The sequence below is a fragment of the Bidens hawaiensis genome, unplaced genomic scaffold (assembly GCF_021521415.1).
Source record: "Bidens hawaiensis isolate Kalapana, Puna unplaced genomic scaffold, B.hawaiensis_p1.1 tig00043047_1, whole genome shotgun sequence".
Lineage (NCBI taxonomy): Eukaryota > Viridiplantae > Streptophyta > Magnoliopsida > Asterales > Asteraceae > Bidens > Bidens hawaiensis.
In genome coordinates, this window is record NW_027497650.1 from 104,704 (window position 1) to 120,536 (window position 15,833).

The 15,833-nt window shown below is 30.8% G+C and overlaps 2 protein-coding genes across 3 annotated transcripts; one reads left to right on the forward strand and one right to left on the reverse strand.

Moving 5' to 3' along the window:
* Nucleotides 1-1,861: 1,861 nt before the first annotated feature.
* LOC143594076 (uncharacterized) lies at nt 1,862-2,300 on the reverse strand. The gene has a single exon (XM_077073480.1). The coding sequence runs from the start codon at nt 2,291-2,293 to the stop codon at nt 1,877-1,879; it is 417 nt and encodes a 138-aa protein (XP_076929595.1). The 5' UTR covers nt 2,294-2,300; the 3' UTR covers nt 1,862-1,876.
* A 1,251-nt stretch (nt 2,301-3,551) lies between these two features.
* On the forward strand, nt 3,552-5,102 carry LOC143594077 (shaggy-related protein kinase kappa-like). Of its 2 annotated transcripts, none has more exons than XM_077073481.1 (3): nt 3,552-3,701; nt 4,604-4,851; nt 4,925-5,102. In XM_077073481.1, exons 2-3 carry the CDS (start codon nt 4,699-4,701, stop codon nt 5,057-5,059), a joined length of 288 nt encoding a protein of 95 aa, XP_076929596.1. In that variant the 5' UTR covers nt 3,552-3,701; nt 4,604-4,698; the 3' UTR covers nt 5,060-5,102. The 2 variants fall into 2 exon arrangements, with proteins under 2 accessions (XP_076929596.1, XP_076929597.1); XM_077073482.1 differs by having other exon boundaries at nt 4,604-4,845.
* Nucleotides 5,103-15,833: the final 10,731 nt, after the last annotated feature.

Here is a 15,833-nt window from a genome sequence, read left to right on the forward strand (position 1 = left end):
TAATTGAAGTTATATAAAAACAATCCTCTACCGAAGCAAATCTATAATTCACATTCAATCTAAACATGTTATCCCTATTGCTGTAATATCCAAAACAATAAACTTGTAACATCGAGACAGGACATATTTATATGATTTCTTGATTTAACCAAAACAATAAACCTGTTATATATTGACAACCTTTCCTAACCAAAGTATGTGATTTAAAAATGGCAGTCTGGCACAACAAAATCAAACAACTCTCAGTTATAACTACTATTACTAAACTGGACAATGATAGCATAATGATATACGTGCGTATACCATATCTCCAGTTTTTGATATACTCCCAAAAGTAGCCCAATTACTATATAATGGCAATGTTGTGCATACATTTAATTTACTAAACTATATGTATTAGAATGAATATATCCATATGAAGGTTTCCCCATATTTAATACTCAAACCATGTATGTTAATAAAAACAAGAATTTATTCAACATATTAAAATTTCAACACACTCTTCAATATATGAAAATTAATTCATCCATATTAATTCATCGCAGTTTCATCGAAAGTAATTTAACCCATAGTTTCACCAAAATTAACTTAACCCTTTTTTATTCAGTATTTTGAATTCGTTAATTAAAATTAAATTAAAATCAAATCCAATAAAATAAATTCTCATTTATGAATTCATAACAAAATCATTTTCATACTGAACTAATATTAATAGTGTGTACAGAATCATATTTCCAAACACAAAATACCAACACAATTATTTTCATATTTCAAAGTAGACGATTTTTTTTTAAAGAACACTTTTCTCCATCTATTGTTTTATTATAACGAAACACATGAGATTGGACTATACCTCATAATATTTGGCATAACCGATTGTTGTCTAGTTTTTTATAAAACTGATTTCACAAAACCGTCAAACAACCTAAATAAACCCTAATAGGTTTATCTTTGTTGTATATCTTGTGTAGTCTATAAACCAAATCAATCAAATAAACGAATAAACAAACCCGGTAATCTTGTATGCGATGTAGATGAAGAATTTGCAACTTGGATTATTCTCTGAATCGTGTAATCACTATCAGATAAACCTATTTGTGGGTTACACACAATGATTTATCAGATAAGACAGAGAATTTTTCTGTAATAGAATTGAATTTTTATTGTTCTTGATGAAGATCCAGAGAAGAACCCAGTAACCGTTGTTCTCTCCTGTATGTGTGTCTCGAGAGATTATTGAAATTCTCCCAGGGAAAATCTCGATCAATATGTTTTTTATTGATTCCAACATGAGCCCAAACAAAATAATTATAATCCCATCTAATATTAGCCTTAACTCCAAGTAAATTAATTACTTAAACCCAAGTATAAAATCCAGTAATAAAGCCGAAATAACATTAGAATTAAATCGAGCCCGCACTCCCGCGTCACCTAACTCGTTTAATCTCTAACGTTATTTTCTCGATCGATAAGTTAATCTAATAACACTAAAATAACCAACATATTAGTCTTACAAGTTGGATATTTTGTAACTTATTTTTCAAAACAATTATTAGGCTAAAGGGATGTCAGATGTGGTGTACGTGGGATAAGGTACATATTATCGAGTACAGCCTTCAACTAGTTAAATTTTCCGCTCAAAGAAAATATATTATGTGCATAGAGAACTACAAAAGAAATATATATTATGTAGCATCAATCGGATCGGCTTCATTTAGAAAACCATTTTAGGCTAAGAAACACAAACATAGGAGGAATAAACAAACGCAACTGTCCCAAATAGAAGTTAACAAAACAAGTTCCTAATTAGTATTATCCATTTACCATATTCGTAAAACCTTAAACTACCCATCCCACCCCATAAAGAATCTAGACCTCAATCCCGATTCTTTAAGTACTTCTCCTTCTCCTTCTCCTTCTCCACCCGGCTATTCAACTGATCGATCTTAACTACCATGTGAGTCACCGAATACAACAGCCAATAAAACACCAAAGCCGCAACAATCAACAACATGTTACGCTGGCTCCTCATCATGGACTTCTGGTGGCGCATGCGTTCGGTCGGGGTACACGCATCAACCGAGTTGCACGTGGGCCGATTCTCGTATTTCCAGTAGATATCCAAGGACAGGAAGAGGCACAACGGGACGATCGAAAGAAACGGTTTGAGGATGTTACGGATAACGGCGGCTAAGCTCTTTCGAAGGGCGCCAAGACCGGGAACGGTTAGTAAGAGGACCATGACGGCTTCGGCTGCGGCCGCGTAGCCGAGAACAACCCATTGTAACGCCATTAGTACCGGACTGAAGATGTTGAGAATGAAGAGTTGTTTGTGTTGATAATGATCGAGGAGATTTGAGATTAATGTGGTGGTACGTCGGTGATCGGACACCTGTTGACACGTGGTGTCACGCTAGAGAAGTAGCAAGAAGCCGCTCAAAATAGTAAATAGCAATTTAAATTTTAAAGCAAACAATTAAACTTTAGAAAAATGTTTACAAAATTAGAGAAAAGATAGAATGTAATAATTGTTTAATGTATATTATATACAAGAATTATTGTATTCATGAAATCGATTCAGATTACATTACAAGATCTCGAAATCGTCAATAAATATCTAATTAATCATTGGTTCATCAAAATAAACAATTTTGGATCGTTAATCAGTCAATTTTTTTTACTTTTCTTCACGAAAACCGTTTTGAGCGTTTTAGTATTTTTGGCTAAGTGTTTATTTTTTTTTTCCTTTTAGCATTTTGTTTTTGCCTTTAAGCGTGATTCACGTACATATTGTATGTTAAGCAATTATTGTACAGTATCATCACCCTACAAAATTATACTCATGTCATGAACCATGGCATTAGACCCATCTTAGTTAGCCTAGTCAACAAGCCTAACAAGCGGAATTGACCAGCGGGCGCAAAGAGCTAACTGTGGCTTGTTATAAGCATCAAAGATTGAATGTATGGGGGTACGAAAAGTATGACAATTGTGTGTGTTCTTCTTATATCTACTTCGAGTTTCTGATTTCCCATCCCTTTTCTATAATAATCATTATCTTATAGTACTTTTGGTTGTTCTTTACAATCATTCACAAACAAAATCAATAAAAACTAATCAGATTCTATCACTATGTGTATTGATGTTAGTTGTAAAATATCTGTTCACAATATCACATTAGCCATTTCCACTTTTGTTATTAAAGAAAATCCTACTCATATACTTATTATAAATTATGCTAAACTTTCATTCGATTATGCTCACAATAAAAGTATGCCTTTTTATTTCTCTCAAAATCATTCTTGTTACTGAAATTCAGTGAAAATTTAAATCTACATCACCGTGTAGTCCTTAGCAATAAGGGGGTGTTTGGTACAGAGAATTGGGAGGTGAGAAATGGAAATGGAAACAATTCTCTTGTTTGTTTACGAAAGAAAGAGGTGAGAAATGGAAATAAACCATTTCCATTTCCCTGATTTCTTTTCTCTAAAAAAAGCGGAGAAATCATTTCTTCAGGGTTTCATTTCTTACTTCCATTCTCTTCCGATTAACAGATCCCCTCTCATCGCTATCTCCATGAAACTGGTGGAGAGAGAAACAACAAACCCCAAGCCCTAAATCCAATCGAATCGGATCATCCAGTTCTCACCAACTGTCAAATGCTCACAATTTGCTCCTAATTCACACCGATTCTCGTTCCGGTGAGTGATTCTGTAACTGATTATTGTTCCGATGACCTAATTCCGCTTTGATCCGTCTCGATTGGTGATTGATTGTTAGTTGTTGTGATTGATTGTGTAGATGTGGATCTGAGTTATGGTGAATTGTTAGTTGTGCTGGTTTATTGTTGTTTTGATGATTAATTGATGTGCGATGAGTGATCTTATGGGGATTTTGATGTGGTTTTGTGAAATCTAGAGTGTGATAACGTAATTGATTGTGGATTGTTAAATTATTTATGATGTAGGTTGCTTTATAGTAAGAGTTTGTTAAAGGATGTGTGACATTAATGTGATTATTGCAACTTCAATGGCAGCTGAATGTTATATTCTGGTTTTTAGATGTAGCTTACTTTGAAATTATACATCATATAATGTAATAATGCCTCTTGTAGCATACTGCATACTGAAACTAGTGAATTATTTGTTGGAGATAATTAGTCAAAGGTGGAATAAGGAGTGTATGGTTTTGTTATTACTATTTACAGTTCTTAGAAGGAATATATCTTACTGATTTAGTAATTTATGTGCATCGTCATCTTGTTTTAGCATATAAGTTCGAGTTAGTTTAACACTGAATGAGGTTTTGGGAATAGTTCTGTGATAGAAGCATATTTTCTTCAGTGGTTAATATGTTTGTTCATGGGAATTGTGCTCTATCTAGGGACTTGATTACTGCTTTTTTAATGCTTAACTCTTGCCTAAAGAGGAAAAGTAATTAGATGTGTCTTGTTTGTGACCATGGTAATTTTACCCAACCTTGTGTGCAAAAAGGATGAAGATAAAAGTTAATGTATTTGTAGTGCATCTTCTTTAATTTTTGTTATTGTAGTGCATACCTATGCAGGTGTTATGTGAAACCTCATTGATTATTATTTTTTCAGGAACACATGTTTGTTGGTGAAATAACTTTGAGGGTCCCAAAAGTGTTTGTGGAGGGTGACATTCATTAGAATATTTGGTTCTCATCAGGCTTAAAATGGCCTCTTCCAGCCTAGGACATGGTGGAGTCGGTACATCAAGAACTGTTGGTGGATTTAATGAATCCTCTACTGCAATTGATCGGTTGGGAAGGGGAATGCTTGAGATGAGACTTAGGGATAAAGTGGAACGTGGCGATGACAAAGTGAGTGTAAGTATAATCGTTTTAATAAACAGTTAAACGAGTTAAAAATATATTCAAAAAATCAAGTTTATTGTTCCAGGATAGTGAACCAGAGATTGTGCATGGGGCGAGTACTGAAGCTGGACATGTAATAAGGACAACAATTGGAGGGCGTAACGGTCAATCTGAACAGGTAGGAAGTGATGAGTTTAAAGAATTAGGTGGTCTGTTTTAGAATTTTGATATGTGCCTACGCATGTAAACGAACACGAACAAAGCATGTTTTTGTATGTTCGTTTAACTTTAACTGAACAAACTATTGTGCACTATGTTTTGTATGTGAATTGGTTTGATCAATGCATATTTTGGTTGGAATTTATGCATCTTTTTATATGTATTTTATTTTTTAATAAATATTTGTTATGAAAAAAATACTTGTGCTAATGATAAAGTTGATATAATTCTCTGTTTATTTTCTATGTACCAAAAAAGAGAAATGATTATCAGCTATATTTCTCTACTTACTGAAATCTCTGTACTACCAAACAGAACAGTCAATTCTCATTCTCCAGACCAATTCCCTTTCTCTGCAATTCCATTTCTCTATTTCATTTCTCTACAATTCCATTCTCTGTACCAAACACCCCCTAAAGGTAAACCTTGAAGTCTCATTGGTTTGATTATTACTATGGATTACGATTAACACGAGTGTAATAGTTTATATTACTAAAATTTAATTTGTCTAAAAATAATTTAGTATTTTGTTATTTTTTTTACTTTAAAACTAACTATCTATAATATATATAAACGAAAACCAAAAAATCCTAGGTGTCGCGATGTGGTCGCTCCCCCTTTTTTTGGAGTCACCAGATTTGTTTGATTTTTAAATGGAGGCTTCTCATGCATTTGACCCGAATTCATGGGTATGAGTCTTACCAAACCCAGATATTTCTTAAACGGGTTATAGCATCTCATTTAATTAAAAATTATTTTCACCAAATTATTGATGTAAAAATCCTATAAAATAGGATATACTAAAAATTAATATATTATTTATTTTAAAAAAGATATATATATTATTTAAATTAAAAAACCAATTTGATTGTAAAAAAAATAAACGGCTCTTGAGTCTCATCAAACCATAAGTACATTATTAACTTTTATAAATATTATTTATAATTAAAAAACCAATTTTATAGTAAAAGAAATAAACGGGTCTTGGGTCTCATTGAAACCATATAGCTTTTAAATCGGGTTATAATATCTCATTTATTTGTCAAACAATTTATCATCAATGCATAAGTATATTATTAGCTTTCATACAATAAAAAAATATAAATGCAAAAAATAAATAAATATTAGAACAAATAATATAAAACAACCCCCGTAATATGGGGGATAAAAACTAGTATCCAATATAATTTATTCTTTTAACTTGTTAAATATAATTAACTTTAACTAAAACGGCTATAAAACTTAATTAACTTTTATTCCTTTTTACAAGTTCAATGCATAAAAAGAACTCACTAATAGTGGCTTTGATTGGAATAGCTCGATTCCAATAAAGGTGGGGCTTGTAGTTTGGAGAGCGGTGATTTATAAGTTGCCAATATTCAAAGCTCTAGAGATAAACATTCCAATAAATTCAATCACTTGTCCAATTTGTTATAGGGAGGATGAATATGCCGACCATGTTCTTATCTCGTGCGGGTTAGCTCACGGTGTAGTGTTTAATATATCAATGGTGCAAGGTATATTCAATTTATGCTTTTAGTTTTCGGGATTTGGTTGACTTGTATAAGTACACAATGTTACCAAAAGACAAGGCGAAAGCCTTCCACACGATATGCTTGATCACGATTTGGTGCATATGGAAGAAACGAAATGCACTAGTTCACAAAGGCTCTCCGGTTCACCTTTGAAGCTTGGTGGATATAAATTAAAACGATTGGTTTACTTTGGATCAAAAATCAGCCCAAAAGGTTTGGGTTGTTTTGGGAGGATTGTTGTAGTTTTTTATTGTAATAGGCGCTTTTTGTAATCTTGTTTGGTTGTTTTAGGTGGGCGCTAGGGCTATTCAGCCTTTTAGTCGGCCATCGGTAGTTGTATGTGACGATTTTAGCATCTTGCTAGTGTTTTTAAATAAAAGTTTCGTTCGTCATTTAAATAATAATAATAATAATTTTAATTTTCTTTTTAGAAAAATAAATGATTAGGCTTTCCCCAACATTTAGGAAAAACTTCTTTTTATCAATGAATAATGTCTTTCCCAACCCAAACTCCCAAAATACTTAGGTAGCGTTTGGTATGTATAAATGAGATGTGAAATAGAATGGACCATTATAATGGAATGATAAAAAATGTGTTTGGTTTGTCAATGGAATAGAATCATCTATTACCATGTTCATTTCATTCTCTCTAAAACACCCAAAATTCCTTCCATCCACCCCCTTGTTTTTTTTTTTCATTTCATCCCCCTTTCACACCATATCACCACCACCACCATCCCATCACTACTACCCACTGCCCTCTCACCACCACCACCACCGCCTCCACTGCCGCCACCCGCCTCCACCACCCGCCGCCACCACCACTCGCCTCTGCCGCCTGCCGCCATTAACACCCGCCCGCCTATATCGCCCATCGCCACCACCAACATTACCAACCTCCACCGCCCGCCGCCACCACTACCCGCCTCCGCTGCCGCCACCAACCACCCACCACCACCTACCATCGCCGCCCACCACCTCCACCACCAACCATCACTCCCTGTCATCACCATTGCCTCCGCCACCACCACCCACTATCACTGCCACCTACCACCACCAACAATTTCTCCCGCCGCCTACCAGCCACCACCACCATTACTGCTCGTCGCCCACCGTCACTCACTACCATTTTATTTTATTTTGACTTTTTCTAGCTTATCAAAATGTAAAAACTAATAATTAATGTCATTCCCACATGGTAACCAAACATGTCAATGGAATGGTAATGATCCATTCCATTACCTCATCAATTCCATTCCCTCGTTCATTCCATTTCATCGCTCATTTCATTACCCCATACCAAATACACACTTATTCTTTGAACTCTTTATTAAGCCTCATGAGGATATTTAGATTTCTTGTCTCCTCCCTTTCAACTATACCGCGTGTATTAAGGGGTGCTTCATATTCAGTTTTGACCATTTTAAATTTGTTTCAATCCATATTTCAGTTTGACAAAAATAATAATAATAATCGGTGTAGCAAACCCGAAAACCAGATTATTGAACACCCTGCATCGCGCTTAAATTTTATATTTTGTTTATGATTAAGGATTACTTTGATTACGGAATTTCAAAATTATAATCAATTATGATATATGCGTGGTATGAATGATTTTAACATAATCATCAAATCAACCATATGAGTAGATTTAAACATATTAATTTTGTACTTTACTATCTTTATGTTGTATGTTGAAATATGATGTAGATTTAAACATATTAATTTTATTTATATTGTAATTATAATATAATAATATAGTTTATTAACATTAAATTCAAATATTTCAAAATTTCAAAATTCGTAATCAAAGACCTCCTAATTTTCGTTCATATTTCAAGCTAATTCAGAATCCTTAATTTTATGATTTTTAATTAATTACATATATACCTTCCTTCTTTATTCACCTATCCAAAAATTAAAACATCTAATACTCATGTATAAATACTTTGACCTTCACACAATAATTCTCACACCATCACACCGGAATTAGCAAAAACGAATGTGTTTCTTTGTAAGGTATATAGTTTGGTCGTGCTTATATAATTCATTTGTTATTTAGTTTTTCGGTACAAAGTATAATTAAAATTAATAGTTTGTTTAGTTTTAATTTTTCACCACCAAGAAGATGGAGCCAACAAACATTACAATGTTGAACCAATTGGATGTGCTTAAAAACGATTGTGTCCTCAAGGTTCATATTTTGAAACTATGGCGTCTCAAGGACAATAACAAGCCCGGAGAAGATTGGTCGATAGAGATGATTTTGCAAGACGAAATGATATTGTTACATAAAAATAAATAGTTTACCATAATCCAGACTTTTACTTTTATTCCAAATTACACATTCATTAATTTTAGTATATTATTCACACAATTTTTTACTAATTATTGGATGGTGAATGTTTTTATATTTATTGGTTAGGTTTTCACCGATTTTGTACTAATACATATTTATATGTTTTTCTGGTAAGGTTATATTGTTTTCCGGTAAGGTTTACATTTGTTCACATAATTCAAATCTTCCATAATTTGTTATTTATTTATTATGTGATATTAATATTAATATTTAATTTTATCATTTCAGGTTATTGCCCCAACTTGATATAATGGATTGAGGATTTGTTGACAAGATGTCTTATTTTTTGTTTAATGTTAATGTATATTATTTTTATTATTCATGTATTTTTTTTTCACAATTCATGTAATTTAATTGATTATTATATATTCCGGAAATGAAATTTAATTGATAATTCTATAATACATTAAATTAGCTATAGTAAGATAATCAATCTTATATTGTTGTTGTTCAAATTCCAGGTAAATCACTAATGTCAACGCAAGTTAAAACATTATTATACTTTCCCATATTATCGTATTTAACATTTTAAAATAATACACATTTAATATGACATTTTAGAAACCGATGTTCCCCATTCAAATTTGGATTTTCACTATTTATGTGAAGTTTACAAAAATGTGTTATATAGTTTGACTTTCACCAGCTATTCAAAAACCGAAATTTAACGAATTTGACCATGTCATAAATTTTTAATATTAATGTCTTAAATAATTTTTTTTATTTTTAATAACCATTTCTAAATATTTCAAGTTATTATGATTTTAATGTCAATTTCAACTAAATCTATTAATATATATGTATTCCTAAATATCAAAAACAAAATATATAATAAAATGTACGTTTATTTAATCTAGTTTTTATATAATACTTTGAATTTATGGTTAATATTCATAACATATTTAAACCCTTATTTATATTTTTTATATTTGACCATTTTTTAATTATATCTAAATTTCAAGATTCATACATTTAGTAAAACCTCCATATTTTCTATAACCAATTAAATACGAAATTAACAAATTAAATACAAACTTTTACAAATTGTATGTCAAAATTAATGTATAAAATAAACCCCTATTTTAATATTACAAAAATAAAAAAAATATGTTTTTAAGTTTATTTATTAAAATACAACTGTACTAAATATATTTTTGAAGTTTACTAATAATTGTTTTTTATTCATAAAAGTGAACTCTAGCATTGGGTTTAATAGATCGATCTAACAAAAAAAGTTATTGAATATTTTTATACAAAAGTTAAAATAAAATTTCGTTTATAAAAATTTGTATATAAAAATTTGTATATTTAATATAATTATATGTTTTTATTCATATACAAAGCATGTATTTTTTATTCATTCCAAATCTTATTAACAAACACAATTATAATTTGTCAAATTCTAGCAATATAATCTATTTGTAGTCGTATCTCAAACTCAGCAAACATTATTTGACTAATTCTCATTGACATTTAAAAGATTTTGATACTTTCCAATCTTAGAAAAGTTTAAATTTTTTTATTTGACAATTTTATAATTATGTCTAAATGCCAAGATGCATATACCTAAAAATAACATCAATTGACTTCCTAAATTTCTGTACCTTAAGAATTTTGTTATTCCATCATTATTATAAAATTAACTCACTTTCTATTGTCACAGTATTTTATAAAATAAAAAACCATTATTGTTAGAGTCAAAAATCAATATTCATTTTATATCAATAATAATCGTATTACCAAATTATCGTTATATTAAATACAATTACTTAACCAGCGGGGCATGCCCCAACGGCCAGGAATATGATGGATGACCTGGATGTCTTGGGTTCGAATCCTGATTTCGACCGGATTTTACCTGAGCATTAAAACCTGTCATGCCTTCGGGCAGGGTGAGCCAACTGGGTTTTACCGGGAACGCCAAGCCAAAATCGGATGCCAACGTGGATCCCGATCATGTCAACATAGTTGGCCTGAATGGGGTGGTGGGGCGCGACATGTTCGCGTAGTGAGATAATTTAACTATGAAAGTCACCGTTCGAAAAAAAAATACAATTACTTAAAAAATTGATTCGTATTAATTAATTATTTAACTAGTAATTGTTACACTTTTAAATATGATGTCAAAATATATCAATACCTTATTCCTAACTATAAATACAAATTATTTGTAACTTTCAACTTATATTCGTATAAATAAAATTAATTATAAAGTTTCTTTAATAGTTATCAACCATATTCAAATACATCATCTACTAATTTATGTTTTAATTCGTATTTTAATCACTATTTTATTGTACAAAATGATAATATTTTTTTGACATAATATAAGTTTTGACTTCAAATCAATTCTTAAGTTGACAAACATTAATTTACATTAAATCTTAAATTTTTAAACAACTAAAAATAATGCATAAAATGATTTTAACATGATTGTCAAACAAATAGTGGTTACTAAATATAAAACATGTTTTCTCTTTAATCTATACATTTTTCTCCATAAATAACCATTAGTGAACACGGAATGTTTTCTTAGTTTATTCAAATTATTCCCATAATGAATAAACAACTTTTAATTATTTATATGTTTAAGTTTTAACAAAATTAAATTTCTATTTTTATAACCACCAAATTAGCATGTACGAAATATGGTGAAAATTTGTCTAAATGGGTAACGAAAATACAGCTACAAAGAAAACAGGTTAAACGGATACACAATGAAAGAAACATAAAAGCTAAAGAGCACAATCTATTAAAAAAATATTAGATTATTGTTATATGTATTCAATCATTATTTAACATAATTTATCCATAGAGAAGTTATAAAAAATGGATGAGAAACCTTTGCCTAATTTCCTAAATGATATATATTATGAATCAACTATATGTCAACTATACTTGAATGAAAATTAATATGTTATTGAATATTGATTAAGACTTTATTTTGAAAATCAATTAATTATAGTATTATGAAAAACCAAATTTAGGTTTTAGATTGTCATAACAGTTGGTTTTGTAACATAAATTTAACATATACTTATAAAAAGAAATGTCTTAGATAGTGTTCATCTTTTAACATTGATGTGCAACAAATATTTAAATTGATGTGAAAATAAACACGAGCACTATTTTAGAGTAATAAGTGTAACAACTCGGGTCTTTCACTTACATAATACCCGACCCGTTTTCATTTCGAGTAATTTTAATCAATAAAAAAAATCTCTAAACTATTTCATTTCATTATTTTTCTTTTTCTTTACTATTAAACTTTGAGCTAACTACATTTTACTCCCCTAAGCATAAGTTTTAACTCACTTTGCATCCACACCCAAAGTTAAGGGACTAAATAACAATTCTGCATAATTATTATTATATTATGAACCAAACCCAAAACCATACCCTGATCCAAACCCACACCCAAGACCCGGTTAATAAACCCGTTTACCCGAATCTTTAGCTTGGACCACAAAATACGGAATGAACATGGAAATTAGATCCTTTATATGATTTATATTGCCTTAATCGGCCTACCGACACTGTAAATTTGGTAACCACAATCAAATAGTAAACGAATTGATTATATTAACAAACCACCTATAACCCGTTTCTGGTTATACAAGAGATTGATCATTATATTTCAATCAAAGCAACATAAATCATACTCATAACGTCGCCTACTAAACCCCTTTATCTAATTGTGTTTTCATGGTCTTCGGATGCCGTTTATAATCGAGTTTTTTGCCACAGCCCTTATCTCATCATTCATCATCTTTTCCTCTATATTAAGGTAATTAAATCATACAGTAGTTACGTTTCAACCCATATAACAATAACCCTAACTCTGATTGATCGATCATTAAGCAGATTAACGGATTTAAGATCTAGGGTTTATACCATCTTAGAGATTTTTGTAGTGTCTGTATTTAAAAATTTGTTTGTGTTTGGTTACTAGCAGATACCCAGCGCAGCTGGTGGTGTGGTGTGTGCATTAGACACCAGTCGCGGGTTCGAGTCCCGGCTGTGCAAATATTTATTCTTTTTATCTATTAAATGGTTTTGATGGCTTTTTATTGTAATTAATAATTAATACTATATAAACATTATTTTAATAAACCGAAACTAGTAGGTAACGTTGTTTATCAATTAATCTCGCTAAGTTTTCATGTGTGTATATATATATATATATGTGTGTGTGTATCTATATATATAAGTAAGTATTATGAATATATATTAGTAATAAGCTTTAACTTATTTAAACCCGACACTTTTAAATCACGTTTTCTCGTCGTTAAATATCTTTACAAACTCGTCATATATATATATCTTATATTTTGATTTACGATAATATAACAAACATATTAAACACGTTAAATATGACTTTATCGTTAAGGTTTCGTTAACGATTCAAAATATATTTTTTTATACATTATTATTATAATTGATTTACTTACTTATATTTATTATATTATAAACCATATTTATTGATTTATATAATTTGCTTAGTTAATTTGTTTAATTGTTTATCTTATCAAGTATAACATTGATGGTATTTTGTAATAATTCATTTAAGCAAATGATAACAATAAATATTGAAATCGCAATATGACCGTAAGGAATTAACCGTTCAATCAATAACGTTCGAATCAAAACCATAACTCAAATCATCATTGAAATAATAAATTCATTATTCCTGTTATATCGTTTATAATTAACTCATAATATTATATTATTTAATTAGGAATCCTAGACGGTATATCCCGAAGGGTTCATCTATTTTTCTCATCATCACTTGATCCTCCGTTCATCCGTTAAGGTGAGTAATCAGTCCCCTTTTTTACTTATTTTAAACCTTTTTGGGGACATATGCGTATCGTATCATATTTATCTATTATCTAGTATTCAAAATCGAAACTGTTTAATCCTTGTGTGTATATCAGTTTATGCCTAACTTGCTATTTGCTTACTTGCTTTATTTGAACCGCATTCGGAGAGGTCCAACATATTCTCAGTCTAGTATGATCATACGACCGTCGTAGTGGCCGGCGTCCGACGCATTGACAATGGTTTCAACGACACCTCATTTTTGGTAACCAATGCCCATTTGCATGGAAACGGTTTAGCCCTTTCTTTATGTTTGATTGTTTGTGTATGTGCTATGGTTTAACTGTTTATCTCACAGGAACAGTTTGCATATTTTTTTTATATATTATATATACTATTACTATTGTGTCTTAAACTGGTGTTTTACTCACTCAACATGTGTTGTTGATAAAAATATATATTTTATACGCATTTGCAGGTTATCAACTTGGTTGTTTAGCAAGATGAAGATCACGTAGAGATGCATTTTAGGATACAAACTTAATTAATCATTGTTGTAATTTCGTTATACTTGATGTAGTTAACAGTAATTGCTTTATTTGAAATTATTTAATAGATATTGACACTTTTAATATTGCATATAGTAACCTTTGAAAAGTTGTAAGCAATCGGTTCGCCCCGGCATTTCCGCCGTAGGTTGGGGTGTGACAATAAGCATTACGGTTAGTGATGTGTAATAAATGTCTTAGATAAAGTTCAACTTTTGAATCAACATTGATATAGAAGTTTTGTTGAATCAAAATTGTAAAATTGTTTTGTTTATTTTGAGAATAATTTATTTGTTTGCTTATTATTGTACCCATGATATAAGTTATAAAATATTTTATTTTTTCATTTATCTTTGTCAGCCTTTGTATGTTTTTGTATTTGCTTCAAATAAGTTATGATGTCTTATAATGTAAAACTATCATTTATTTATAAATACAACATTTGCATTTTATTATTTATAAATACATGAACGCTATTATAGATATACCAGATGATCTTTTAATTGGTGATTCATCCGATTCTATTTCTGATCTGATTGATTTTGTATATCCAACATTATTGGAAAATTTTAATGATATTTCATATTTTCAAAAAAGGGCCATACTTGCACCTTTAAATGAGGTTTTCCAAGATATTAATGACAAATTTTTGTCTTTGTTTCCCGGTGTAGAAGTTGAATATCTCAGTTCTGATAGTATAGACAAGTATGATAGTGTTGAACCTGGTTTCGATCCAGCATTACACTCACCGGATTTTCTAAATGGTTTAAAGATGTCTGGTATGTCTAATCATAGATTGGTTCTAAAAGTTGGTGTGCCAATAATGATACTAAGGAATATTTATCAGAAGAACGGTTTATGCAACGGAACCAGATTACAAGTAATAAACTTGGGGAGGCTTTTTATTGTAACATCCTACTTTTGCAATTAATAAATAAAAAAGAGTCGTGTTTGTTTAAAAGTGTGTTAATATTTAATTAAGTTAAATGAAATAAGAGTATGGACTTGGTTAATGAAAGACAGAATAAGGGATAATGATGGGCCTTAGATCCATGGGCTTAAGAGAGTATAAATACTCCTTAAACCTCCCTAAAACCCTTATTTCCTATCTACTAGCCTCCATAACACACTCAAGAACACACACAAACCCTCCTTAGATTCGGCGGCTAATACCCGATTCCAAAGAAGGAAAGTTTGTGCTAGATCGTTGATTATACAAGAAAGACACAAGCCTATTGTTGCACATCGAAGCTAATTGTGTCTTCACAACGTAAAAAGGTACTTTCTTTCGTATAAAGTTTATGTTTTTAGGAACGGTTTGCCCTAAGACTTCGTACTAAGGCAAATCGGGTGTAGTTATACCTTAAAAATACAAACTTGATGTTAAAAATGGGCTTAGTGGACTTGTTAGTATGTGTCACACCCCGACCAAAGGCGGCGGAACATGCCGGGGCATAACGTATTGATTGGACAGTATCCCAAAAGACACTAATTAAAGCGACAATGAATATT

Bases quoted from the DNA above. Each gene is read 5' to 3' on its own strand.
- LOC143594077 (XM_077073481.1), top strand. From the start codon at position 4,699: ATGGCCTCTTCCAGCCTAGGACATGGTGGAGTCGGTACATCAAGAACT. The intron at 4,852-4,924 runs GTAAGTATAATC...TTATTGTTCCAG, and splicing joins GTGGCGATGACAAAGTGAGT to GATAGTGAACCAGAGATTGT.
- LOC143594076 (XM_077073480.1), bottom strand. From the start codon at position 2,293: ATGGCGTTACAATGGGTTGTTCTCGGCTACGCGGCCGCAGCCGAAGCC.